Source organism: Gallinula chloropus (genome assembly GCF_964237585.1).
Source record: "Gallinula chloropus genome assembly, chromosome: 35".
NCBI lineage: Eukaryota > Metazoa > Chordata > Aves > Gruiformes > Rallidae > Gallinula > Gallinula chloropus.
Window position 1 is genome coordinate 1,546,029 of NC_140120.1, and position 27,497 is coordinate 1,573,525.

Consider the following 27,497-nt stretch of genomic DNA (forward strand, 5'->3'; position numbering starts at 1 on the left):
GTAACGTTCTGATTTTGTAAGAATGATTGTGTAACGTATATTGTTAGTTGCTAACGAAGCATAGAACTGAGTTATAGGTAACTTAGAAGTGGAAACCATAGAAATTAAGTAGCCAATGAATGAGCTTGCTGTTAAAGGTGACCAAATATGGGAGAGGGGTCAACTAAGGGACAAGTGAGGAAGAGGAGCAACTTCATCCCATCGACCACTAGAAGGTAGAAGACGACCCCCTAACAACAACTGGCGCATGTGCAGAAGAAGCCTCAGTGAAACAATCGGGACCCGGAACTAAAGGACTATAAAAACCTGAATTGGGAGAGGGACGGTGCGTGCCGTTGGTAGAGCTGAGACTCTCCGGCCGCCCAGCGCTGTTTGCTTAATTGCCGCCTGCTAAATTAATAAAATTAACTTTGTAACTGAATTAACTGGTTTCCGACTGGTGACTGGGAAACCCACGATAACAATAGCAAAACCAGCTTCTAGAAGGATTTGAATTATCCTTTTTCCTTTCTCAAATACTTCCTCTGCTGTATTGCCCCATACAATGATGTCATCAATATACTGCAGGTGCTCTGGGGCTTCACCCTTTTCCAGTGTAGTCTGAATTAGTCCATGGCAGATGGTGGGGCTGTGTTTCCACTCCTGGGGCAGACGATTCCACGTGTATTGGATGTCCCTCCAAGTGAAAGCAAACTGTGGCCTGCACTCTGGTGCCAGTGGTATTGAGAAGAAAGCATTTGCAATGTCAATTGTGCCATACCACTTGGCTGCCTTTGATTCCAGTTCATACTGCATTTCCAGCATGTCCGGTACAGCAGCACTCATACCTGGAGTGACTTCATTTAGGCCACGATAATCTACTGAGCTGGACCAGCAGCTCCCTGGCAGAAGGTGCCTGTTGTGTGCCCATCAGAACTGGAGCAAGAGGGATTCCCCCTCCCCATTCCAGCCCCAGGGCTGCAAAGGAAGGATGAGGTGCCTGGAGTGAGTCGCCTGACTCCCTTCCTTTCACAGGGGGAAAGAGTCCCCTCCCTGTCCCTGCCTGGGGATCCTGTCTCACATGGAGACAAGGAAAGGTGATTCTGCTGCCCAGCTCTGGTTTCATCAGGACCAAGGACTCTGATGGACACAAGGATTTCTCCCTAGCTGAGGGAGGGAACATCAGAGATGAGATCACAGAGTGATCCCCATGAGGCCTGAGGCACCAGGAGGGAGGCTAGAAGAGCTGGTCTTCTCCTGCTGAGCTGGGCTGGGCTCCTGGGACAGTGGGAGCTCATGGCAACCCATCAGCCCTGACAAGAGACAGCTCTACCCAGGAGCAGCTCCTCTGCCAAGCACACAGGGCTGGGGACACTGCCTGTAGGCACCAAGGAGAGACCTGTGAGGCTGAGAAAGCTGACAGATGCTGAGAGCTCACTGGAGGAGAAAGGTAAAGAGACTGCTTTGAGCTTCCTGCTCTTGTCACTGGATGGAAGAGGGAGCTGAGCATTTATTGATAACTTTGCAGAAGGCAGTGCAAACTCATTTGTCATTAGGACTTCTCAGAGCATCTCCTGAGCCCTGCACACACAGAGATTGCCCTGGGCAGTGCCCTGATGCCAGGAGGGGTCTGCACAGCAGAGCTGAGCACAGGGTGGGTTGGGTGAGGTCTGTGAGTACAGAGCAGGAGGTGACATGGGCAGAGAGAAGCAGCTGCAGGGACAGCTCCAGGCAGCAGAGACGTTGTCAGGGAGGGAGAAGGAGCTGATCCCACAAAGTGATCATGAAGGTGGGTATTTGGTATCTCCCTGACATCCCTCATGGCACAAACACTTTCCCACAGCAACTCCCTGGAATTTGCCACCCAGCACAGATTCTGAGCCCATAGTTCCAGGGTTTCAGGATGAGTCTTCTTGTTGGCAGCATGATCCCCAGTGAGCAGAAACCCCTGGGTGCCTATCTGTCTATCCTTCTCCTTCTAGGCTTGGCTGGAGCATTTCTTGCTGTTCCTCTCCTGACCTTGCTGCATTTGTCCCGCTATAGCGTGGGGGTCTGTGTATGTCTATTTTTGGTAGGGCTGGCACCGAGCTGACCCTCACTTCAGGACCTCCATCTGTAGGACTAAGGACTTTGCAGGGTCTCCTGCTGGTCTGCAGGCTGCCTTCCACACTGGAACTGCTCTCCAAGGGACTCTTGTGGCCAGAGAGGACCCCATGCAGCAGACATCTCGACCTGTGTGTCCCTGGCTTGGAGCAGGGAGCTGAGATCCTCCTTGGGTAGGAGGAGACCGCCGGAGCGCTTTAGAGCTCTGCCCGGGGAGACTGGATTGGTCAGCTCTAAACCGGTCCAGTTTCTTCTACAGGGAGCACCAGGGTGTCATCACAGAGCACCCAGCACAGGGCAGCTGAGACCAGGGCTGATGGACAGAGCAGGTCTCCCTACTCTGTACTCAGGGGAAGGTTTCACTGGCACTGCAGCAGAAGAAACACTCCTCAGGTACAGGCAGGAGAAAACCAAAGCTCCAAAGCTCTGCTCTGCCCTTGGGTGAAACTGCAGTGACAGTGCTGAAAAGCTCCTTCCTATCCACAGGGGATTTAGTCTGAGATCACAACATCCTTCTATTTACTGACTGCTGCCAGGCAGGACTGAGTTCTCCCGAGCCCACAGCTGACCCTCCTCCCAGCAGTGGCACGCTCAAGCCAGCACAAAGCAGACCTCCCAAAAGGGACCTGCCAAATCTTCCTGACTACAGAGATTCAATCTGAGGGTATTCAATAAGAATTTGAAGAGATTTTCCTCAAGGAAGAGTTCCTGAATTCTCACTCACTGCCTTTTCCTCCTTGGACAGGTCTCCACACTGGATCCCAGCAGATGTCCAACAGCAGCTCCATCAGCCAGTTCCTCCTCCTGGCCTTTGCAGACACACGGGAGATGCAGCTCCTGCACTTCTGCCTCTTCCTGGGCATCTACCTGGCTGCTCTCCTGGGCAATGGCCTCATCATCATCACCATAGCCTGTGACCACCACCTCCACACCCCCATGTACTTCTTCCTCCTCAACCTCTCTCTTACTGACATTGGCTACATCTCCACCACTGTTCCCAAATCCATGGCCAATTCCTTGTGGGACACCAGGGCCATTTCCTACACAGGATGTCTGGCTCAACTCTTCTCCTTTGTATTTTTCATCGCAACAGAGTACTATATTCTCACTGTCATGGCCTATGACCGTTACGTTGCCATCTGCCACCCCCTGCACTACGGGACCCTCCTGGGCAGCAGAGCTTGTGCCCACATGGCAGCAGCTGCCTGGGCCAGTGGGTTTCTCTGTGCTGTGCTGCACACAGCCAGTACATTTTCTCTGACTCTGTGCCATGGCAACGCTGTTGACCAGTTCTTCTGTGAAATCCCCCAGATCCTCAAGCTCTCCTGCTCAGATGCCTACCTCAGAGAGGTTGGAGTCATTGTGGTTAGTGTCTGTTTAGATTTTGGCTGTTTTGTGTTCATTGTGGTGTCCTATGTGCAGATCTTCAGGGCTGTGCTGAGGATCCCCTCGCAGCAGGGACGGCACAAAGCCTTTTCCACCTGCCTCCCGCATCTAGCTGTGGTCTCCCTGTTTGTCTGCACTGCCTTCTTTGCCTACCTAAAGCCTCCATCCATCTCCTCCCTATTTTTAGATGTCGTGGTGGCATTTCTTTATTCAGTGTTTCCACAAGCAGTGAACCCCCTCATCTACAGCATGAGGAACCAGGAGCTCAAGGATGCCATGTGGAAATTGATGACTGGATTTTTCTAAACAGCAACAAACGTCTCATCTTCTTCTACATCTATCTGGCCATGTAACTCATGTTATGACCAGTCTGTATTTAGTAAGAATTTTAGGTTTGTATTTATCCTTCTATGTTTTCTAAGCCATGATAACATGGACCATGTTTATCTCATTCCTAATGTATAATCTCCTGGTCGTGTGTTCCAGGCCTAAGGACTTCTTTTCAGTCGACTTGATGGACGCTTGCACTTCACTTTGATCACAGGATTCCACTTCTGCTTGCTCTTTGGTGATTCAGATGCTGTTCAGCTCTCTGGTGTCTGCTTTGAGGTTCAGAGAGTTGGAAAACATCCCATCTTTAAGAAGTCTAATGAACTGATCTGTCAGAAGGTCAGTATGTTGATAAGTGACCTTTCTATATATCTGGTTAAAGCTGTTCTGGGAGAGAATCTCCTCTGAAAGCTGACCCCCTTCACACGCTGCTTGGCCTTAGCAGCAGCTGAGGAGAGAGATTTCATGGGTATTAAACTGTGTCATGTTGAACTGCTGTTTGTTGTCAGAGAAATCTGTCTGTGCCTGTGAGCACAGATGATGCCAGGAAAAGTGTTGGGAGTCCCAGGAGGCCAGTGAGGGAACTGCTGGGCTTGGGGAAGAGCAAGATTCTTTATGAAGGGTTGGATCAGAAAATACTGCTTTTCCTGCCTGTCCAGATCTCCTTAGGAGACCGATATCCATCCCAGAATGCTGCTGTCACTCCTCCTATCAACTGAGCCAGGACAGGAAATATTCATGAAGAGAAAATATCCTCCATTGTAATATTCCTTTGAACTGTTCATCATTAAATACCTAACTGAAATCCAATTACTTGTAGAAGTCTGGATTTTTTTAATAAAACTGACTTGAACAGATATGCTTTTTAAGGCTTCCTATATTTCCATCTGTCCCATTGTGTATTTACTTCTGAGTCCACAGACCCCAGATACTAAGAGGAGAGTGAAGAAACCTCTGAAAATGTCAGTCAGACCTAATGCCCAAAGAACCTTGAAGCGTTCATGGGCCCTACTGGGAGCCATTCCTGACAAAACCTCCCCATGAACAACTTACACCTCACAACTGGAGGCCATGAGGACAAACCCAGACACAGCGCAGGCAGCTCTGATGCTGAGGACACCCTGGCTTGGTCTGATGAAGCAGAAATGCCAAGTGCTGACCCACAGCCCCTGGGCAGGGAGATCCTGACCCTGACCTGTGTCTCAAGACTCTTACATTGGATGTGGGGAGTGTGATGCCAAGGGAAGGACAGGGGTATGGCACAGTGATGCCTCCCTACGTTGAGTTCAAGGAGGCAACAATGCTCCATGGCTGTGAGGACAATGTGTCTTCTCTGAGGCCTCTGCAGGGACATCAGCCACAGCCAAGGGGGCAAAGATCTCATTTCTATCAGATGCTTTCAGCCTGGCCAACACCCCTGACCTTCTGCACCACAGCCCATGTGACACTTCGACACACCTGTGCCTGTTTCTCTGCAGGTTCCCAACCCCTTTCCCCACCTTGTTCTCACCCCACCATGTCCCTGCCTGTGCTGCTGTCTCCCCCTCCTCGCCAGCTGTTCCCAGATAAACCAAGCCACCAGCTCATCCACACTTCCTCCAAGTAACTCCAAGCACCAATGCACTACCCTCAGAATGGCATTTCTCCATGCTCATAACCCATCTGCACCTCTAGTTTTAATTGCCATTCATTTGAAAAGGAAATTTCAAGCTCTCTGGAGCTACCCCTATACTCTGCTCAGACTCCCCTTCCCCAGGCTAAAGAAGCCCAGATCTCTCAGCCTCTCCACACAAGACCCCTAACCCTATCTTAGCAGAATTTCTTTCAACCTCGTGACTGTTCCTCCACACTCGTCCTGAGCTGGGGACCTCCCACTGCTGGACTCTCTGCTGGTGTCCACAGCAGTGCTGAGTCAAACTGACAGTGAGTGCCTTTGCCTGGGTGGCCGTACTGCTCCCAGTGCTGCCCAATGTGCTCATGGCCAGGTTCCTGTGTAGCAGCTCTGGCTGCTGTGGCATCCCTCAGAACGCCCAAAGCCTCCTCCTTGACACTGCTGCTCCACCAGTCATGTCTGAATTCCCTTGATGTGCGGGTGTTGAGGTTTAACCCTGCTCACTGATGATGTCATCATGCATGGGAGATGCTTTTGGGCAGCTGGCATCAGCTGCCCTGGCAGTCCTCCCTCACAACAACCAGTGCTCCCTCAGCTTACTTTCTAGTGCAGCAGCATGTGAATCAGGAAGGGCCTTGATGCTGGGCAAGCACTGGGCAGCAATGAATAAATTATCATGTGTCACCAGTGCTGGATTGGTCACACAACAGGACAATGTGTTGGTTCTACCCCTGTTGTGGTTATCCCCTGATGCAGAACATCACAAGATCAGAAGGGGCAGATCAGCTCTGGTTGGAAAAGTTCTTGAGGTTTCTCTTTGTAAAACCACGGAGGGTTTTGCCAGGGTCTGCTGGAAGTGAAGCTCCGATGTGTCAGTGGTTAATGTGTGGGTGTAGAAGCCTCAGGTGACTTGTGGTGCCTCAGCAAGAGGCTTTAAAGGACAAGATAGAAAAACAATAAAAAGAGGAGAGAGTGCTGTAAATGCTTGTGGTGGTTCAGCCCCAAACAGTGTCTCAGCACCACACACCACTGGCTCACTCCCAGAGGAGAAAGAGACAGAGCCTCTGTCGGTTGGGATAAGGAGAGTTCACTGAAAAAAGCACCATGAAACTAGAACAATAAACAGCCCATGACACTCATACCCAGTGAGAACACAGAGTACCTTACCCACCTGAGGATTACAGAGTGCTGCAGGACAGGAGGACCAACCCAACACCCCAGCTGCACTCAGACTGCCCTGGAGGCACCCAGGAGTGGTGCCCAAACCAGCTCCTTTATGGAGAAGTGCTGTCAGGTGGTGTGGAAAACAGCCAGGGCTAACTCAACCTCCCCAAGCAGCCAGCACAGGTGAGATAACTGTGGCCTGACCAGAACCAGGACATTATCCACCCCTTTTTGCTCACCATCTACATCATGCCCAAATGGGTTTGCCTCTGCTCTCCCAGTTGCTTTGTTTCCATTGCTGCAACCACCCCCACAGGGCACCCCCACAGGAGTTGGCCAGACACCTCAGCCACTGTTGGTGCTTCTTCCTTTCCCCAATCTATTACTGCCAGTCAGTTGGCATATGATGCTGGTGCACTCCACACAGACCTACACCACATGGGTGAGGGACATTGGACTTCATCAGGATTGGTGGGTAGCTGCAGATCATCAGGATCACAGTAATTCATCTCTCACATGGCTGATCCCCTCAAACACTGCACACTCTGCTCTGTGGTCATGCACTTGCCTGGCCAACACATGACATCTTCACTGAACGGGTACCTTTCCCCCACACTGGACAGAAGTGGCCTCCAGAGGCTGAGGGCTTGAGACTTCTTTCCAATCACCTTGTCAATGGCTCCTTTTCTGAACAGGGATCCCAGCTGCTTGGCCTCCCTGCCTTCTAATTCCAGGCTGTGTGCCCCATTGTCTCAGCCTTGGAGTAGCCAGGGGATGTTGTGCTCCCCTGGAAGGCAGCTGGAATCTTTTCTCATTATTCCCAGCTCTCTCATGTACAAGGATCAGGTTATAATGCTCACTCCCGGAGGAGAAACAGACAGACCCTCTGCGGGCTGGGAGGAGGACAGTTTACTGACAAAATCACTGTGAAAAAATGATAACAGCACATCACAAACTACACTGACATCCAGTGATAACAGAGTACTCTACTGACCAAAGGACCACAAGGTACTGCACAATGCAAGGACCAACCAAACACCCCAGCAACACTCAGACTAACCTTAAGGAACCCAGGAGTGTCCCTCCCCAACCAGCCCCTTTTATGGGGGAGAGATGTCAGGTGGTGTGGAAAACAGCCTGGACACACTCAGCTCAGCTGTGCTAACTCAGGTCACCTCTGCTAACTTAGCTCACCTCTGCTGCCTGCCTGGGGAGGTGAACTCTTGCCTGGCCTGAAACAGGACAGCTCTGCATTTAATCTCCCCTGTCTGTCACATATTTCTACCTGTCCAAATTCAATTGACCATGTCTGAAATCGTTGTTCCCACAGTGGATCTACACACCAGTGATTCTGGTTGCTCAACAGATTTCCCTTCCCCTTCCCCTTGGACCATTCAGACACCTCCCAACCATCCAGCTGCTGCTCTGAGTTTCAGGGAGTTAAACCCTTGCCTTTCTGGCAGTTGTCTGACTCATTCTGTCTTTAGCCAGCTCTTGAGTTGTGGTGATTTCACAGTCTCCTTCCTCACTAGAACATCTCTCACAGGGTTAAGCTTTGTGGCAGGTGAACCTCACTGGTGGCAGATTGCACTTGGCACAGAGCGAGGAGTGTTGAATTTAATGGTGAATCTTGTCAGGTTTCTTGTGTTGTTGGGAAAATAACTCCCTGTGTGCTGCCTGTGTGCAGCCAGTTCTCTAAGGAAAGCAGGGGAGCTGGTACAGAGGGGCTGTAATGCCCCACTGTGGAGTGCAGAGAGAGACCTGATGTAAGGACAAGGGATGCAAGTCCCAGTTGGCTGGTGAGGGTCATGGTGGGCTTGTGGAGATGTGCAGCAAGGTTGTCCCCACTGCCTCAAGGGACCCTTTTTCAGAGCAGTCCAGACCTCCTTAGGAGGCACCCTGGATCCATCTCAGTCAGAGGTTGTCACCTCTCCTCTACAGTGAAAATAATAACCTACACCCTTAAAAAGAAATCAATTTTACTCTGAGCTCCCTTTGAAACAGCTTCAATGGTCTGTACATCTCTTGAAGACTTGAAGATAATTACATGAAGAGACATAGCTCGTTAGGGCTTGCTTGTTAGTTTAATGACCCTGGGGTGATTTGGTGCTGAGTCCTTGAAGCTCAGGTACTGAGAGGAGATTACACAACAAACTCCATGTCAAAAGCAGAAGCCAAAGTACCTGAAGTATTAATGAGTCCCACTGAGAGCCATTGCTGGCTGAGCCTCCCCAGGGACTCGTTAGCACAGGTAATTGGAGGCCATGTTGGCTGGTAGGCAAAGGCAATGTACAAGCAGCTGAGATGCTGAGCAAGCCCTGGGTTGGTTTGATGAAGCAGAAAGGCCAAGCCCTGACCCCCAGCCCCAGGGAAGACAGGTCCTGTCCTTCAGGCATTGCTCAGGCTCTTCCTGGGGCAGCGTGGGGTGTGTAATGCTGAGGGAAGAGCAACAGGATGAGAGTTTCTCCTCAATGTTGGTCCAAAGCCCAGCTAGAAATTCATCTGTCCTCCATTTAAATAAAAGAAAGAGCAGGGAGACCCTCCATCCCCTCTCAGATTCAGGAGGAAACATTTTTGAGAGATGAGGCCAAGGCTGAGGTGCTTAATGAAATCTTTGCCACTGTCTTTAGTAATAGGAGCAGTTGTACAGAGAGAATCCAATTCCCTGAGCTGGGAGACAGGGACAGGGAGCAGAATGAGCCCCCCTCAATCCAGGAGGAGATGGTCCTGCTGCACCACAGAGATGTGCAGAGATCTGTGGGGCTGAATGGGATGCAGCCAAGGGTGCTGAAAGAGCTGGCAAGGGGGGTTCACCAAGCCACTTTCCATCAGTCCTGGCTGACTGGATCAGTCAAAGTAACCCCCTATATAAGAAGGGACAGCAGGAAGATCAGGGAAATTACAGGCCTGATAGTTTGACTTCAGTCCCAGAGAAGCTGATGGAGCAGATCATCCTGAGCAGCATTATCCAGTTCATGAAGAACCCCCAGGTGATCAGGCCCTGTCACCTTGGGTTCATAAGGGCAGCTCCTGTTTGACCCACTGAATCTCCCTCTATGACAGGGTGACCTGCTTCTTGGACAAGGGAAGGGCTCTGGATGTTGTCTACCTTGACTTCAGCAAGGCCTTGGACACAGTTTTCCAGAACTTTCTCTTAGAGAAGCTCACTGCTTGTGGCTTGGAAACTGTGGTGGTTCAGCCCCAAGCAATGGCTGAGCACCACATGCTGCTCGCTCACTCCCAGAGGGTAAACAGACAGAGCCTCTGTGGGTTGGGATAAGGACAGTTTACTGACAAAAGCACCATAAAAGGGGAACAATATCAGCCCCAATTGCACTCACACCCAGTGACAGCACAGGGAGTACCTTACAAACCCAACAATAACAGAGTGCTGCACCATGCCATGACCACTCCTCCCCAACCAGCCCCTTTGACAAGGAAATTATGTCAGTGTCCTGGTTATGGCTGGGATGGAGTTAATTTCTTTTGTAATAGGACATGGAATGCCATGTTTTGGAGTTGGGATGAGAGCAGTGCTGATAACACCCAGATGTTTCTGGTTGTTGCCAAGCAGTCAAGGACTTTTCAGTTGTTCCTATTTCCCTACTAAGGAGAAGGAAGGGGACGCAGCCAGGACAGGTGACCCAAACTGGCCAAAGGGGGTATTCCATGCCAATTACATCATGCTCAGCATAAAAGCGGGTGCTAGTGGGAGGAGGAGGAGGCAGCTCCAGGACGTGCAGTTTTGGGTATGGTCCCGTTTTCAGGACATCTCTGGCTACACAGCCTGAGTTGTGTGGTTCAGTGACAAACTGCATTGTGTATCACCAGTTTCATATATTTTGCTACAAAGTCCTGTTATCATTGCTATATCTCTCTTTCTGCTATTCTAGTAAACTATCCTTATCCCAACCTGTGAGGTTTTGTTTCCTGGGATTTGGGTTTTTTTCCCTTTCCTCTCCCTCCCTTCCAACTTGTCCCCCCAACTTCTTCCTTTTAAAGAACAAGGAACTGTGTGGTGCTCAGCTCTCAGCTGGGGCAAAATCACATCTACTAAAATCCAAAACAAATCTGTTCTTAAGAACATGAAAATTCTTATATTAAAGTTATATTAATTGTCTCTTAAGCGACATCTCCATCAATCTATTCAGCATGATTACATTTCATTGACTCGACAGGGCCAGCAATACAATGAAGAATATGATGAGTTTATTGCTGCTTAGACAGATCCAGTCCCGTTTCCACAGGGCATCCTTGAGCTCCTGGTTCCTCATGCTGTAGGTGAGGGGGTTCACTGCTTGTGGAACCACCATGTAAAGAAATACCTCTACCAGGTTAAGTGGTCTCTGGAGACTGGACAGGGGCCAACGGCTCCAAGTTGGAACAAAGGAAAGGTGACAGAGCCCTGGGACAGTCTGCTGAGTGGGTAGTAGAGTCTCCTTCTCTGGAGATATTCAAGACCCATCTGGATGCCATCCTGTCAGTGCTGACAAAGGAGGAGTCCACTCCCATGTAAGGAAGGCAGGTGGAAAAGGCTCTGCACCATCCCTGCTCCGCGTGGATCCTCAGCACAGCCCTGAAGATCTGCACATAGGACACCACAATGAACACAAAACACCCAAAAGCCAAACAAGCTCTGGCCACAATTTCCCTGAGCGAGGCCTGTGAGCAAGAGAGCTTGAGGATCTCACAGAAGAACTTGTCAGCAGCATTGCCATGGCAGAGGGGGAGTGAAAATGTATTTGCTGTGACAATATATTTAATAAGAAATTAAAAATTATCTGTTGCTTTTTGCTGTCAGAGAAAGGAGAGAGAAAGTGTAAGGAACTTTGCAGACAACAAGGTCAGTGAAGTAGGGGGAGAAGGTCCTCCCAGCCTCATTGCAGAGATTCCCTTGCAGCCCATGCAGAAGACCATGGTGAATGAGGCTGTTCCCCCTCAGCCCATGCTGGATGATGTGGAACAGTGATTCTACATGCAGCCTGCAGACATCACAGTGCTCAGGCAGGTGCAGACACTTGAAGGAGTCTGTGACCTCCTAGGAAGCCTGTGCTGGAGCAGGTTTGCTGGCAGGGCTGTGGAGGACCCAGGCTGGAGCAGTCTGGTGCTGAAGGATGGCACCCCATTCAAGTGACCCACCCTGGAGCAGTTGGTGATGATCTGAAGCCATGTGGGAAGGACTCACATTGGAGGGGTTCATGGAGGACTGTGTCCTGTGGGTGGGACCCAATGCTGGAGCACGGGGAGACTGTGAGGAGTCCTCCCATGAGGAGGAAGGAGCGGCCGAGACAATGTGTGATGAACTGACCCCAATGCCCATTCCCCATCCTCCTGTGCTGCTCAGTTAGAGGAAGGAGAGAATTAGAGAGTGAAGGGGACCCTGGGAAAAACAGGGAGGGATGGTTGTGGGTATCTTAATTATTTTTTTCATTCTTATTCCTCTGCTCTCTTTGATTGGGTAATGAATTATATTGGTTTTTTGAGAGTAACTCAGGAGAGTGACCTCTGCATGATCTCTCCCTGGCTTTATCCTCATCTTTTGTTACATCTTCTCTCCCTTATGCAGCAGAGGAAGGGGAGTGACAGAGCAGCTTTGGTGAGCACCTGGGTCAACCCACTTCAACAAGAGGTTGAAATGAAGAAGTACATGGACATGTGGAGTCAATGGTCGTAGGCTACAGTAATGATCATGACACTCTTGCCCAGGAGAGCAGCCAGGTAGATGCCCAGGAAGAGGCAGAAGTGCAGGAGCTGCAGCTCCCGTGTGTCTGCAAAGGGCAGGAGCAGGAACTGGCTGATGGAGCTGCTGTTGGACATCTGCTGACAATGGGTATGGAAAAGTGTTGCAGAAGTAAAAGACAGGAGTGAGGAGAGATTTATGACAAGGAAATTAAAATGCTGGATTTGTCTCACAAACTCCCAGGTGTGCATGAGGAGCAGAAGCCTCTCCCATGGGCTCCCAAAGAGTCATTCCTGGTCTTCAGTTTTGGGTACAGTCAAATAAGGGTGACATGCATTATCAATCAGATGAAGTCCCATCTCATGGAGGAGGGGATCTTACAAACATATCTACACCCCCAGTAATTTCCCATGGGAACTGGCACCAGCATCTCCCAGACACAAGGTGTCCATTTGTGCCTACCAGGACTAGGGTAAGAGACCAGCATTAGTGGGTTTGAGGCAGACAGAGGCCAGAGCTTCATCCCCTTCAATCCCCAGGGCTGGAGTGCAAGGATGAGGGGTCTGGAGTGATGTGTCTGACTCCCTTCCATTCACAGGGGGAAAGAGACATCTCCCTGTCCCTGCCTGGGGTTACTGTCTCATGGGAAGAAAAGGAAAGTTAACTCTCCTGAACAGTTCTTGTTTGATCAGGAGAAAGGACTCTGCTGGACATAAGGATTATTCCCCAGATGAGGGAGGGAATGTCAGAGAGGACTTCATTATCTTTCCAAGTTAGTTCCTTGAAGCTCCAGGGACACCTTGAAGGAGCCCAGGGCAGATGGAGTACATGAAGCCTTCCTGTGATCCTCTACGATGAGCTGGTCTGGTCTCCTGGGACAGTGGGAGCTCATGAAACACCGCAGCGCTGCAGAGAGACAGCTCTGCCACAGAGCAGCTCCTCTGCCAAGCACACAGGGCTGGGGACACTGCCTGGAGGCACCGAGGGGAGACCTGTGAGGCTGAGAGAGCTGATGGATGCTGAGAGCTCACTGGAGGAGAAATCTCCACAGCCTCTGCCTGGTATGTCTGTGTGTGCAGGGCAGTGCAGGTTCTGTTCCTGGAGGGATCTCCTAAAGCTGGGGCATGGGGCAGTGTGTGGGGTCTGTCAGGAGGACAGGTTCTCTATGGGATCAGAAAGTGCTGCCTGGAAGGGATGCCCTTGTGCCCCATCAGAGGGACAGGGCAGGACAGCTGTCTCCTCCTGGGCATGGCTGCAGAGGTGGGAAGCAGCGTGTGCACCCAGGGGTGCCCAGGGCTGTCTTTGTGAGCAGGGTCCCTGTGCCCCGGGGGGTTGTGTGCTGTGGTAGAGACTCTGCTGCTGCCAGGGTCAGCACTCAGCCTGGCTTGTGGGCTTTACATAGAGTTACAGAAAGGACCTAGGGGATGAAGGAGTTACCCAGGGAAGAGCAGCGTAAGTTCCTTCTGCAGTAAGATAGTGCTGCCTGGGTCAGCTTTGCTCCCAGCTCCAGCTGATCCTTGAGACACTCCAAAGGGACTTTGAGGAAAAACATCAAGGAAGCATTTTCCTGCAAGGCAGAGTCTTTGCTTTAACTCTTCCTCTCCTGTGGGCTGTGCTCACTGTGGGAGATGAGAAGTTATTTCTCCCCTCAAGAATGTCCACATCAGAGGATCTCCTGAGCCCTGCACACACAGAGGTTCCCAGGGCAGTGCCCTGATACCAGGAGGGGTCTGCAGAGCAGAGCTGAGCACAGGGCAGGTTGGATGAGGTCTGTGATCACAGACCAGGAGTTGACATGTGCAAAGAGAAGCAGCTCCAGGGAAAGCTCCAGGAAGTAGAGACATTGGCTAGGAAGGAGAAAGAACAGCTAGTCCCAAAAATGCCCTGGCATTTGGGATTTGGGACCTCCCTGATATCCGCTGCTGTGCAGAAACTGATATTCTACAGGAACAACAGGGTGTGATCACAAAGCTCCCAGCACAGGGCAGCTGAGAGCAGGGCTGATGGACAGAGCAGCTCTCCCCACTCTGCACTCAGGGGAAGGTTTCACTGGCACTGCAGCAGCAATGTCAGGGAGTTCTGACAGAAGAAACACTCCTCAGGTACAGGCAGGAGAAAACCAAAGCTCCAAAGCTCTGCTCCGCCCTCAGGTGAAACTGGAGTGACAGTGCTGAAAAGCTCGTTCCTATCCACAGGGGATTTAGTCTGAGATCCAGAGAGTCAATCTGAGGATATTCTGTAAGAGTGAAAGAGATGTTCCTCACTCTCAATGCATGTTCCTCCTTGGACAGGTCTCCACACTTGATGGCAGCAGATGTCCAACAGCAGCTCCATCAGCCAGTTCCTCCTCCTGCCCTTTGCAGACACACGGGAGCTGCAGCTCCTGCACTTCTGCCTCTTCCTGGGCATCTACATGGCTGCTCTCCTGGGCAATGGCCTCATCATCATCACCATAGCCTGTGACCACCACCTCCACACCCCCATGTACTTCTTCCTCCTCAACCTCTCTGTCCTGGACTTTGGTTGCATCTCCACCACTGTTCCCAAATCCATGGCCAATTCCTTGTGGAACACCAGGGCCATTTCCTACACAGGATGTGTGGCTCAAATATTTTTCTTTACATTTTTGATCGTCACAGAGGTCTGTCTTCTCACTGTCATGGCCTATGACCGCTACATTGCCATCTGCCACCCCCTGCACTACGGGACCCTCCTGGGCAGCAGAGCTTGTGTCCACATGGCAGCAGCTGCCTGGGCCAGTGGGTTTCTCAATTCTCTGCTGCACACAGGCTGTACATTTTCACTCCCTCTCTGCCATGGCAATGCTGTTGACCAGTTCTTCTGTGAAATCCCCCAGATCCTCAAGCTCTCCTGCTCAGATGCCTACCTCAGGGAAAATGGAGTCATTGTGGTCAGTCTCTGTTTAGATTTTGGGTGTTTTGTGTTCATTGTGGTGTCCTATGTGCAGATCTTCAGGGCTGTGCTGAGGATCCCCTCGCAGCAGGGACGGCACAAAGCCTTTTCCACCTGCCTCCCTCATCTGGCTGTGGTATCCCTGTTTATCAGCACAATCATTTTTGCCTACCTGAAGCCCCCCTCCCTCTCCTTCTCTTTTTTGGACCTCATAGTGACATTTCTTTACTCAGTGTTTCCACCAGCAGTGAACCCCCTCATCTACAGCATGAGGAACCAGGAGCTCAAGGATGCCATGTGGAAACTAAGCGCTGTATGTTTTTAAGCAGCAATAAACTGTTCATCTCCTTCTGCTTATCACTGGCCATGCATGCCACGTTAGTACCATTATGTATTTATAGGGGGTTTACTAATTGGTTTGTTTTTTCTTATTTCTAGTGTCTCTAAGCTATAACAAGGTGCACATTCATCTCTGTCCTAATGCAGTATCTCCTGGTCTTGTGTGACCCAGCCACTGCGTAATGACCAGCTGTGCTCTTTGTGCATCACATCTGTCTGCAATCACCCACAATTTTATTTTTTCCCCCCTTTCAAATTATAAGAAACCACATCTTTTTTTATAATTGGACTGTATTTTTTTATAATTGAGTTGTACCAATGACAGGAGAATTACTCCCCTTCCCCTGTACCTGCATTAGCATTAGTCTGTCTCTTTCATCTCCCTCGTCATTCAGGAGTTTCCACCTCTCCTGATCAGTGGCCATGCCTAAGGACATCTTTTCAGCAAACTAGATGGATGTTTGCACTTCACTTTACTCATTGGTTTCCATTTCTGCTTGCTCTTGGTCGTTCAGATGCCTTTCAACTCTCTGGTTTCTGCTTTCAGCTTCAGAGGGTTAGAAAATGTCCCATCCCTCAGAAGTCTCATGAACTGTTCTGTCAGAAGTGCAGTGTATTGATAACCTTTCTGTGTATGTGATTAAAAGCAATGTTCTGGGAGAGAATCTGCTCTGAAAGCTGACCCCCTTCACACGCTTCTTGGCCGTAGCAGCAGCTGAGGAGAGAGATTTCATGGTTATTAAACTGCGTCATGTTGAACTGCTGTTTGTTGTCAGAGAAATCTGTCTGTGCCTGTGAGCAGAGATGATGCCAGGAAAAGTGTTGGTAGTCTCAGGAGGCCAGTGAGGGAACTGCTGGGCTTGGGGAAGAGCAAGGTTCTCCATGCAGGGTTGGATCTCCAGAGACTGCTTTTCCTGCCTGTCCAGATCTCCTTAGCAGACCCATGTCCATCACAGAATGCTGCTGCCACTTCTTCTATCAATCAACTGAGCCAGGACTGAAAATACCCATGACTGAAAAAAAGGTCCTTCAGGAAAATTCCTTTGAAATCTTCATCACTAAGGACATCACTAACATCCAAATAGTTGTAAAAGCCTGATATTTTTTAATGAAAATGAGTTGGAGAGACATGCTTGTAAGGGCTTTCTGTAGCAACGTTGGTAGCAACGTTGCATATGGGAATCTGAGGCCGGTCTGGGTCCTCCTTGCTATAGTGGCTGGAGTGTGTTGTGTTCAGTTTTGTCATCTGCTCTAGAAACACCCCATGGCACCGTCCATTGTTTGGCTACGAGGGGCACCCTTTGAATGGGGAACGTTTCAGGGAGCACAAAGTGAGCGTAGAGACTTGCTGCGCCCTTCTGTACCAGCGTACCCTGTGGCTCAGTGGAGAACTCCTGCCTGTCATGAGGGAGACCAGGGTTTGATTCCCCACAGGGAGTTGCTGCTCTGGGCATTGATTGATTGGTATTGCCTTTGGATCCTGTCATAAGGAGCTGAGTATTTAGATTTGGTGAACTGTTTGTGTGAGTGAAATGAGTTCACTCTGGTGTGAGTGGCGAGTGACTGAGTTAAACACATGGCAAGTTTGGAGCCAACTGTTGCTCCCTGGTGTTCTAAACACGGGCCTGAAGATTTTTCATGTAAACCACTCTTTGTATTTGAATGTTTCACATGGAAGCAGGAGGTGGTTGTACAATTTGGGAACAATTGTTGGTGTGGTGAATGCAGGGAGACCTGGTCTGACTGGGATAACGTTTTTAATCCGGGTCAGCTTAAACTAGGAATTTGTGGAAATTTAAAGAGTGTGAAAAATCAATAGTAGATGGGAGGAAGTGCAGGGTCAAATAATATCAGGTGGCCTGTGTGTGGAGCAGGAATTAGTGCCTGCCTGATCTGCCATGAATGCTGTTTGTGTACTCGAGCCAAGCGCACGAGGTGCCATAGATACATCACCTCCCTTTTGGGGAGACAGGAGCGGTACCTTAACAAGTGTCAATGTGAAGTGTACAGGATCTCAGAGCTACAAATAAAATAACTGAAGATTTATATCCAGTAGTAGCAGATCCATATCCACTGCTAACTAAATTAGCACCTAATTTGGCTTGGTTTACTGAATTGGACCTGAAGGATGCATTTTCCTGACTGCCCTTCAGCCCCATCTCTCTAAGGATGGTGTAAACTTCAGAGATGTTCAATACAACAGTGGTAGGCATTGTGCATTCCCTTTTGCCTGAAATTCCAGGTTTAAGCCACTCCTTTCCTCTCTGGGAGGATCACTGGTACTGATTTCTGAGGGACAGGCAATGTGCTCACCACTGTGGCTGCCTGTGTTCTTCGACCTCACCAGCTCGGTTTGAGTCTGTGTGAACATCTGCTCCACTGCAAGCAGAGAGGAAGCCAAGCTGCCAATTTCAGTTAGATGGTGATGGTGTCACAGGGACCTGCAGGCACCGTTGCTTCCCTTGGGAATGACTCCTTTTCCCTGGTGCAAAGAGCATGGAATAACCCTTCAAGGAGCCTGCACTTTACATGTCAAGGAATCAAATAGGGGCACTGATGTACACAGAAGTATTATTTACAGTCACTGACTGACCACATTTTTCTTTCTGTGGCTTGGAAACTTTTCAAAATCTACTTCAGGATCCTGGGGGGCTCGTGGGTCTCACTGGCTGGGACCGACCTCCCCTGGGACCTGCACCCACACTGTCTCCTGCCAAGGGCTCCAGGGACATGGCTTAGCTGAGCCAGGGGCCTTCTGTCCCTGCCTGAGCCCTGGTGCAGCTGTGCCCATCTCTGCCACTGTCTCCTGGCTGGGCCTGGGACCTGCACTGCAGAGAGCTGCTCTCCTGCATGGAGTTCTCAGTCCCAGGTCAGAGCTCGTCAGAAGCATATTCTCCTCTTCCATCCCACCCCATCCCATCCCATCCCATCCCATCCCATCCCATCCCATCCCATCCCATGCACTCACCATGACTAACAATCTTACCAGCCTGAAGTGACAGTGGGATTTCAGCTGCAAAACCACTTCCAAGGACACAGAACACAAAGGACACACATGGAAACTGGATTTGCTTTTATTTTTTAGATCACTTGAGAGCCAGTGCTCACTGTCATGAAGACAGGAGCAGGCTGATGCACTCTTCAGTTGTGTAAAAACACCCCTTGCAGCCTGGCAAAGGCAAGTCCCAGCGCTGCAGAGAGCAGCAGCCAGGACAGAGGCCGAGACATCCCGGTTTCTTGAAGAGCAAGAACATGAAAGATGAGGATCTGGACAGACCACACACAAAAGAAAGAGGTGGTGTGTGGTACTATGGGCTATTTGCCAAAGTATGGCACCCAGTAATGACAGAAGCTTCCTTCTGGCATCCCCAAACCTGTGCTTCTTGTCCAGGGACACATGAAAAATGCTCCCTTGAAAGTGCTGCCCTGAGCCTGTATTGCCCATGGGCAGAGGGGAAAAGCAGCAGCTCCTTCCTGATGGTGCAGCAAGTCCACAGCCCTTCCAAGCACTTCCAGGCTGTTTCACACAAGCAAGAACTCCTGGGGAAATGGAGCCAAGGGAAGAGAAGAGCTCACTCCCTCTATGAACCTGCCGTGGGCAAGAGAGCCTGAGAGAGGCAGGGCCTGAGTGGCACCTTGGAGGTGCCAGAGCAGCAGGCAAGAACCTAGCCAAAAGGGCCCAGAGGAGCCCTGACTAGAGGCTGTGCTCAGTGCTACTGAGGAGAAGAAGACAGCCTCCCTTGGAGCTGGATCTGGCAGTCCAGAGAGCTCCCTTCCAATGGATGCAGGGCACGAGGTGCCACCTTCGAGGAGCATGAGCAGCAGCAGGCAGTGAGCCAGCCCAGACAGGCCGGAGGAGCCCTGACAAGGGGTCCTGCTCAGGGCTGCAGAGGAAGGCAAAAAACCCCCGGGGACCAGTGCCAATCCGCCTCGGAGGAAAATTCCTTCCTGACCCCAGCAGCAGAGCTGGCGATCGGCTGTTCCCTGAGCACGGGAGCAAGACCGGCTCCCTCCTCACACCGGCTGCTCACGCCTCCCAGGAGATGCCCCAGCCCTGTTCTCCCTGAGCCTGAAGCCATCTCAGGGGCTGCCCCGAGGGGCCAGGTGCCCCCAGCCTGATGGATCCTGGGGACCAGTGTCCTTCCCTTGCACCTACTGGGGACACCAGCGGGTGCTGCAAAGCAGTGGGACCCTGTCCACTTCTCTCCATCCCATTGCTTACAGCTGCACTGCTGCCCCTGGCTCCATGGCAGGTGAGGTTGGTGAGCTCTGCAGGGCTTCTCCAGAGGCATTCCCTTGCCCTGGCCATGGCTCTCCAGAGGAAAAGGCCTGAGCACCTCCTGCAACTGCAGGGATCGGTGGTGGCTGTAATCTCCTGAAGCAGGTTTTCCATCCAGCAGATGGGCTTTAAAGGTGGCTTTGCCAGCAGCAAAGTAGATCCATTAGCCTCTTCCTGCTTTTGTTCTGCCTCCCTCAAGCTCTGCCAGGGAATTCCAGCTGCTCCTGAAGGGCTCCCTCTTAGGAGGTCTTCTAGCTGTCCCTGTGGCAGCTCTGTCTGTGGGACAGGGCAGGCTGCTGCCTTTTATATTGCCTGGGGACATGGTGACTGCTGTGTTGTCAGGTGACAGCATTGTGAGGTGGCAGTGATGTCTGGTGTGAAGCCCTGCCCACTGCAGCTCCCCCCAGAGAAGCCCGTCCCAATTAAGTTCTGTCCATCAAAGCTCCATCCACAGAAGCCCTGCCCACACACGCCTCACCCACCCAGGTCCTGCCCACCACAGCCCTGCCTGCCACCCCTTAGCCCAGCACCCTTTGGAGGAAGGCCTTTGGGGTGCTGGTCCCCAGGCATCCCTGTGCCCAGCAGGCCTCAGGCACTCTCCCTGCCCGTGGTAGCCATGCACAGGGCACAGATGCCGGGCATCCTACACATCTCCTTGGCCACCCAGCCCATAAGGACAAACCTAGTGCTGGACACCTGGTGCTTTTCTTGTGGTGTAAGTGGGTGTAAGTAGGTGTAAGCATCCATCTTCAAAATTGCTCCAAAACAAATGGTGTGAGGGATCAAAGATATCCCTGGTCTCAAACCTTGCCATGTTGACTACAAACAGGACCACTAACCTTGGGGTTCAGGGCTTTCACACCGAAGGGAACTGTCCTCAAAGTGCCTGACTGTTTTTTTTTTTTTAGCATATTTGAGATGGATGCTGGTAGAGCCTGAAAATGAAGCAGGCCGTGTTAGGATGACACCCTTGAGTGTGAAAGCCCTGAGCTCCAGTGTTAATGTGGGTTGCTTGTGTCCTTCTTGGGTAGGTTTCAGGCCAGGAATGTTTTTCATCCCTTGCAGGGCTGTATGTGGGCTACCTGCGGAGGTTTCAGGCCAGGAACATCATTCAGCCTTCATAGATTTAGTAGGGAGCTATTGCTGTATGTTTAGAATTTTCCAAGGAGGACACTAGTAGAGCCACAAAATGAAATCAGGGACTCTTTGGACCATTCTCTTGGCTGGGAAAGCCCTGACCCCCAAGGTTACGGGGGCTGCTAGTGGGCTACCTGAGGAGGTTTCTGGCTTGGAAACTTTTTCAGCCCTCACAGATTTTTTTTGTTACCTACCATTGTCCTGTTTTTGGTCAGGATGGAGTTAACTTCATCTGTAGCAGCAGATGGAATGCTGTGTTTGAGAGTTAAAATGAAAGCAGTGCTGATAACACCCTGATGTTTCTAGTTGCTGTCAGACAGTCAAGGACTTTCTCAGCTCTTCATATTTCTCTGTTCATGAGAAAGGAGGGGGGGAGCCAGGACAGGTGACCCAAACTGGCCAAAGGGAGTATTCCACGCCAACTACGTCCTGCCCAGGATATCGGGGGCTGACGGGAGGAAGGCTCCGGGACGCGCAGTTCTTGGGGGACGGTCGGGTTCTGGGGCGGCTCTGGGTGGCACGGCCTGAGCTGTGGGTTTGGTGAGAAACTGCATTGGGTATCAACAGCTTCATAGATTTTTGCTCTAAAGTCTTGTCAGCATTGTTATATTTTATTTCTGTTATCTTAGTAAACTATCCTTATCCCAACCCACGGGCCTCTTAGTTTCTTGGTTTTGGGGTTATTTGCCCCTTCCTTTTCCCTTCCCTTGCCTCTAACCCCCCCTTCTCTCTTCCCCTGCTCTTTTTCTTTAAGGAGCAGGCAGCTGTGTGGATCTCAGCTCTCAGCCGGGGTAAAACCACAACAACTATAAAGGTGGGAGATTCTCCCTGGCCCTCCTTTTCTTAATAATTCTATAAATACATTAATAAATTTATAATTACTACTAATAATGATTTAACAAATATTAATGTTAACAATAATATTAATGGTAAATATGGTTAATAGTAATTATTCAAATAGGTTAATAACAAAAGGAGGGCCAGGAAGAATCTCCCACCTTTATTGGACCCAGGTCAACTACTGTGACAGAGGATGAAGAAAAGGTGGAGGTACTTAATGTCATTTTTTCCTCAGTCCTTAGCAGTAAAACCAGTTGTCTCCTCCTGATACCCAGACCCCTGGGAAGAAAGATGGGGACCAGAAGTAGACAATGCCCCCAAAATTGTAGGGGAACTGGTTAGGGACCTACTCAGCCACCTTGATTTGCACAAGTCAATGGGTCCAGATGGGAACACCCAAGGGTACCTGGCAGATGTGCTCACCAAGCCACTTTGCCTTATTCACCAGCAGCCCTGGCTGATTGAGGTGGTTCCACCTGACTGGAAGCTGGCACATGTGACACCCATCTAAAAGAAAGGTGACCTCGGTGCTGGGGAAGGTGATGGAACAAATCACCTTGACTACAGTCATACAACACCTGCAGGACATCAGGCGATCAGGCCCAGTCAGCATGGGTTTGGAAAAGGCAAGATGGTGCTTGACCAACCTGATCTCCTTCTATGACGAGGTGACCTGCTGCTCAGTGGATGAGGAGAAGGCTGTTGATGTGGTCTACCTGAACTTCATTGAAGCCTTCATCACGGTCTCCAAAAGCATCCTGATGGAGAAATTTGTGCACCTTACCAGGCAGACATGATGCAAAGAGAGCACAGCTTTTTCTTACAGAGTGTCTGGGTAAGCAAGACAGGGAGGTACAGTATAAGGAATGGGATGAACATGCATCAGGTTATTATAGCTTAGACAAACTAGAAGGAAAAAAAACAACAACTAAAAAACCATCCAAGTACAGACTGGTCCTGATATGAGTTGCATGGCCAGTGATATTCAGGAGAAGATGAGAAGTTTATTGCTACTTAGTTTATTACTGCTAAAAACATCCAGTCATCAGTTTCCACATGGCGTCCTTGAGCTCCTGGTTCCTCATGCTGTAGATGACGGGGTTCACTGCTGGTGGAAACACCGAGTAAAGAAATGACACTACCATATCCAGAATTGGGGAGGAAATGGAGGGAGGTTTCAGGTAGGCAGCCATGTCAGTGCTGATAAAAAGGGAGACCACGGCCAGGTGAGGGAGGCACATGGAAAATGCTTTGTACCATCCCTTCTCTGAAGGGATCCTCAGCACAACCCTGAAGATTTGTACGTAGGACTCCACAATGAACACAAGACACCCAAAAGCTAAAGAAAGACTGATCACAATGGCTCCAGTTTCCCTGAGGTAGGCATCTGAGCAGGAGAGCTTGAGGATCTGGGGGATTTCACAGAAGAACTGGTCAAGGGCATTGCCATGGCAGAGGGGCAGTGAAAATGTACAGGCTGTGTGCAGCACAGCATTGAGAAACCCACAGCCCCAGGCAGCTGCTGCCATGTGGACACAAGCTCTGCTGCCCAGGAGGGTCCCGTAGTGCAGGGGGTGGCAGATGGCAACGTAGCGGTCATAGGCCATGACAGTGAGAACAAAGTACTCTGTTGAGAGAAAAAATATAAAGAAAAAGAGTTGAGCCAGACATCCTCTGTAGGAAATGGCCCTGGTGTCCCACAAGGAATTGGCCATGGATTTGGGTACAGTGGTGGAGATGCAGCCAAGGTCAGTAACAGAGAGGTTAAGGAGGAAGAAATACATGGGGGTGTGGAGGCGCTGGTGACAGGCTATTGTGATGATGATGAGGCCATTGCCCAGGAGAGCAGCCAGGTAGATGCCCAGGAAGAGGCAGAAGTGCAGGAGGTGCAGCTCCCGTGTGTGTGCAAAGGGCAGGAGGAGGAACTGGCTGATGGAGCTGCTGTTGGACATCTGCTGCCATCAAGTGTGGAGACCTGTCAGAGGAGGAAAAGGCACAATGAGAAGTAATGGAAATCTTCCTTGAGGAAAACTTCTTCCAGTTCTTAGGGAACACCCTCAGATTGACTCTCTGTATTCAGGAAGTACTTCTAACAGTTCCCTTTTGGGAGCTCTGCTTTGTACTGGCTTGAGCATGCCACTGCTGGGAGGACGGTTGGCTGTGGGCTCTTCAGAACTCCTTTGGAGATCTGGTTTTCTCCTACCTGTACCTGAGGAGTGTTTCTTCTGTCAGAACTCCCTGACATTGCTGCTGCAGTGCCAGTGAAACCTTCCCCTGAGTGCAGCTTGGGAAGAGCTGCTCTGTCCATCAGCCCTGGTCTCAGCTGCCCTGTGCTGGACGCTCTGTTTTCATGTCCTGTATTTTACTGTCAAAGAAACTGGACCCCACAGAGAGCTGAGGAATCCAGTCTCACAGGGCAGAGCTCCAAAGCCGTCCTGTGTTCTCATTCTACCCAAGGAGGATCTCAGCTCCCACTCCCAGCCAGGGACACACAGGGCTCAGTGCAGCTGCCCACACACGGGTGATGAGTGGCATTGCCACGGCCTCAGCGCTGAGATGTCTTCTGCATGGGGCTCCTCACTGTGGCTCGAGAGTCCCTGGGAGAGCGGTGCCATTGTGGGAGGCAGCCTGCAGCCCAGCAGGAGCCCCTAGAAGTCCTCAGTCCTAAAGATGGGGGGTACAGAAGTGAATGTCAGTTCAGTGCCAGCCCCACAAATGGACATGCCCAGAGCCCCAGGTTAGGGTGGGACAAAGGATGCAAAGACAGGAGAGTAAACAGCAAGAAATGCTCCAGCCAAGGCTGGAATAACAGGGTCAGACAGACAGGCCCTCAGGGGGGTTTCTGCTCATGGCTGCAAAGTAGAAGACTCAGTGTGAAACAATTGTACGTTGTGGTCAGGGTCTATTCTGGATGGCAGAAACCAGTGGGTTTCTGTGGGAAAGAGACTTCACTGCAGGGGATGTCAGGGAGGAAGCCAAATCCCCACTACCAGGGCATTTCTGGGAGCAGCTCCTTCTCCCTCCCTGAGGGAGGTCTTTGCTGCCTGCAGCTGTACCTGAAGCTGCTTCTCTTTGCCCATGTCACCTCCCGCTCTGCTCACAGATCTCATCCAACCTGCCCTCTGCTCAGCTCTGCTTTGCAGACCCCTCCTGGCATCAGGGCATTGTCCTGAGGAAACTCAGGACTCAGGAGATCCTCCAGTGTCATCATGAGAATCAAGTTTTCATTTATATATATATAAGTGGAAAAAGCCCACAGGAGAGGAAAAATCAAAGCAAAGACTTTGCTTTGCAGGAAAATGCTTCCTTGATGTTATTCTTCAAAGTCCCTCTGGAATTTCCCAAGGACCAGCTGGAGCTGGGAGCAAAGCTGACCCAGGCAGCATTATCTTTAAAGCAGAAGGGTCATATGCTGCCCTTCCCTGGGTTACTGCCTCAACACAGCTGCTGTTTCCATCCCTGTGGAAAGCTCACCGGGCAGACTGAGATCTGACCCTGGCAGCAGCAGAGTCCCTGCCCCAGCACACAGCCCCTGTGGTGCCGGGACCCTGCTCACAAGGACAGCCCTGGGCACCCCTGCGTGCACATGCTGCTTCACACCTCTGCAGCCATGCCCAGGAGAAGACAGCTGTCCTGACATGTCCCTCTGATGGGGCAGAAGGGCATCCCTTCCAGGCAGCACTTCCTGGTCCTATAGAGAACCTGTCCTCCTGACAGAGCCCACACACTGCCCCATGTCCCAGCTTTAGGAGATCCCTCCAGGAACAGAACCTGCATTGCCCTGCACCCACAGACATACCAGGCAGAGTGCTGTGGAGATTTCTCCTCCAGTGAGCTCTCAGCATCCATCAGCTCTCTCAGCCTCACAGGTCTCCCCTTGGTGCCTACAGGCAGTGTCCCCAGCCCTGTGTGCTTGGCAGAGGAGCTAATCCTGGGCAGAGCTGTCTCTCTGCAGCACTGCAATGTTTCATAAACTCCCAGTGTCCCAGGAGCCCAGCCCAGCTCACAGCAGAGGAGCAGGTGAAGGCATCACATACTCCATCCCCTCTGGACTTCTTTGAGTTGTGCTTGGAGCTCCAGGGAACCTGCTTGGAGCTCCAGGGAACCTACTTGGAAAGACAGTAAAGTCCTCAGTGAAGTTCCCTTCCTCAGCTGGGGAGAAATCCTTCTGTCCAGCAGTGTCCTTTCTCCTGATCAACCAGATCTGGGCAGGAGAATCACCTTTTCTTGTCTCCGCATCAGACAGGACCCCCAGGCAGGGACTGGGAGGGGACTCTTTCCCCCTGTGGAGGGTGAGGACTATTGCAAGTTATTCGTTGCACCTCATCCTTGCTTTGCAGCCCTGGGGCTGGAACGGGACCCAGCTCTTGCCTATGGCTGCCACACACCACTGATGCTGGCAGTCCTCCTGCTCCAATTCCAGTGGGCACAGCAGAGGCACCTGCTGCCTGGGAGCTGCTGGTCTCAGCTTCCATGGGAATTAATAGGGGGGAGGCCAGGAAGGAGGAGTTCTGATGCCAAAGCCTGGTGACACCTGAGGGGCAAGAGGTGATCAGGGATAGACATGGGGAGACCCAAGGTCACAGAATCACAGAACATTAGTCTTTGGAAGAGACCTTGAAAGACCATCTAGTCCAACCCCCCTTATCAGAGCAGGATCACCTAGACTATATCACACAGCAACGCATCCGGGCAGGGCGTGAATGTCTGTAGAGAAGGAGACTCCAAAACCTCTCTGGGCAGTCTGTTCCAGTGCTCCATCACCCTCACAGGGAAAAAGTTTCTCCTTATATTCACATGGAACTTCCTATGCTCCACCTTGCACCCTTTGCCCCTCGTCCTATTACTGGTCATCACTGAGAAGGGCCTGGCACCATCCTCCCGACTCTCACCCTTTCCATATTAAAAAACATTAATATGGTCACTGCTCAGGCTCTTCTTCTCCAAGCTCAAGAAGTCCAGCTCCCTCAGTCTGTCCTCTTAAGGAATCATCTTGGTGGCCCTGCACTGGACTCTTTTAAGGAGTTCTCTGTCCTTCTTGAACTGAGGGGCCCAGAACTGGACACAACATTCCAGGTGCGGTCTCAGCAGGGTAGAGGAGAGCGGGAGAAGGACATCTCTTGACCTACGAACCACACTCCTTCAAATACACCCCAGAATGCCCTGGACCCTCTTAGCCATGAGGGCACACTGCTGGCTCATGGTCAGCCTGCTGTCCACCAGGAACCCCAGATCCCTCTCCCCTACGCTGCTTTCCAACTGGTCAGTCCCCAACCTCTAGTGCTACCTGGGGTCGTTCTTCCCCAGATGCAAGACCCTACACTTGCCCTTATAAAACCTCATTAAACTTCTCCCTGTCCAGCTCTCCAGTTTGTCTAAGTCTTCCTGAATGGCAGTACAGCTGTCTGGGGTGTCAGCCACCCCTCCCCCTTTTCTGTTCTCAGCAAAGTTGCTGACTGGACACTCTATTCCCTCATCCAGCTCATCAATAAATATAGTGAATAGTACGGGTCTGACCAATCAGAGACAAGCAAAGAATTCATCGAACAGATAAGGAGGAGGGGGGTACTGGAACTTGTCAAAGCAGTAATTTTATTTCCACAGAGCACATAGTCTTTGAGTGTGTATTTTACTTCAAACACGGTGTTAGACTCAAACTTGCGTCCCAATTGATGTTTCTTCTTTATCAGTGAGGCAGAGCTGTTCAAGCGAGGCATTGTTTATGGGAGGTCACT

The 27,497-nt window shown here is 50.9% G+C and overlaps 3 protein-coding genes across 3 annotated transcripts in view; 2 read left to right on the forward strand and 1 right to left on the reverse strand.

Annotated features, from left to right (window-relative positions):
- The window catches only part of LOC311203116 (scavenger receptor cysteine-rich type 1 protein M130-like), a gene marked incomplete at both ends in the record, with an annotated part of 343,740 nt that overhangs the window by 290,562 nt on the left and 25,681 nt on the right, over positions 1-27,497 (reverse strand). The gene's annotated exons all lie outside the window — the stretch shown is intronic.
- LOC311203062 (olfactory receptor 14A16-like) lies at positions 2,851-3,774 on the forward strand (the record flags this gene model as incomplete). The annotated part of the gene is made up of 1 exon (XM_084277697.1): positions 2,851-3,774. The coding sequence occupies one exon, from the start codon at positions 2,851-2,853 to the stop codon at positions 3,772-3,774; it is 924 nt and encodes a 307-aa protein (XP_084133823.1).
- Positions 14,569-15,492, forward strand: LOC311203063 (olfactory receptor 14A16-like; the record flags this gene model as incomplete). Its single annotated transcript, XM_084277698.1, has 1 exon — positions 14,569-15,492. The coding sequence occupies one exon, from the start codon at positions 14,569-14,571 to the stop codon at positions 15,490-15,492; it is 924 nt and encodes a 307-aa protein (XP_084133824.1).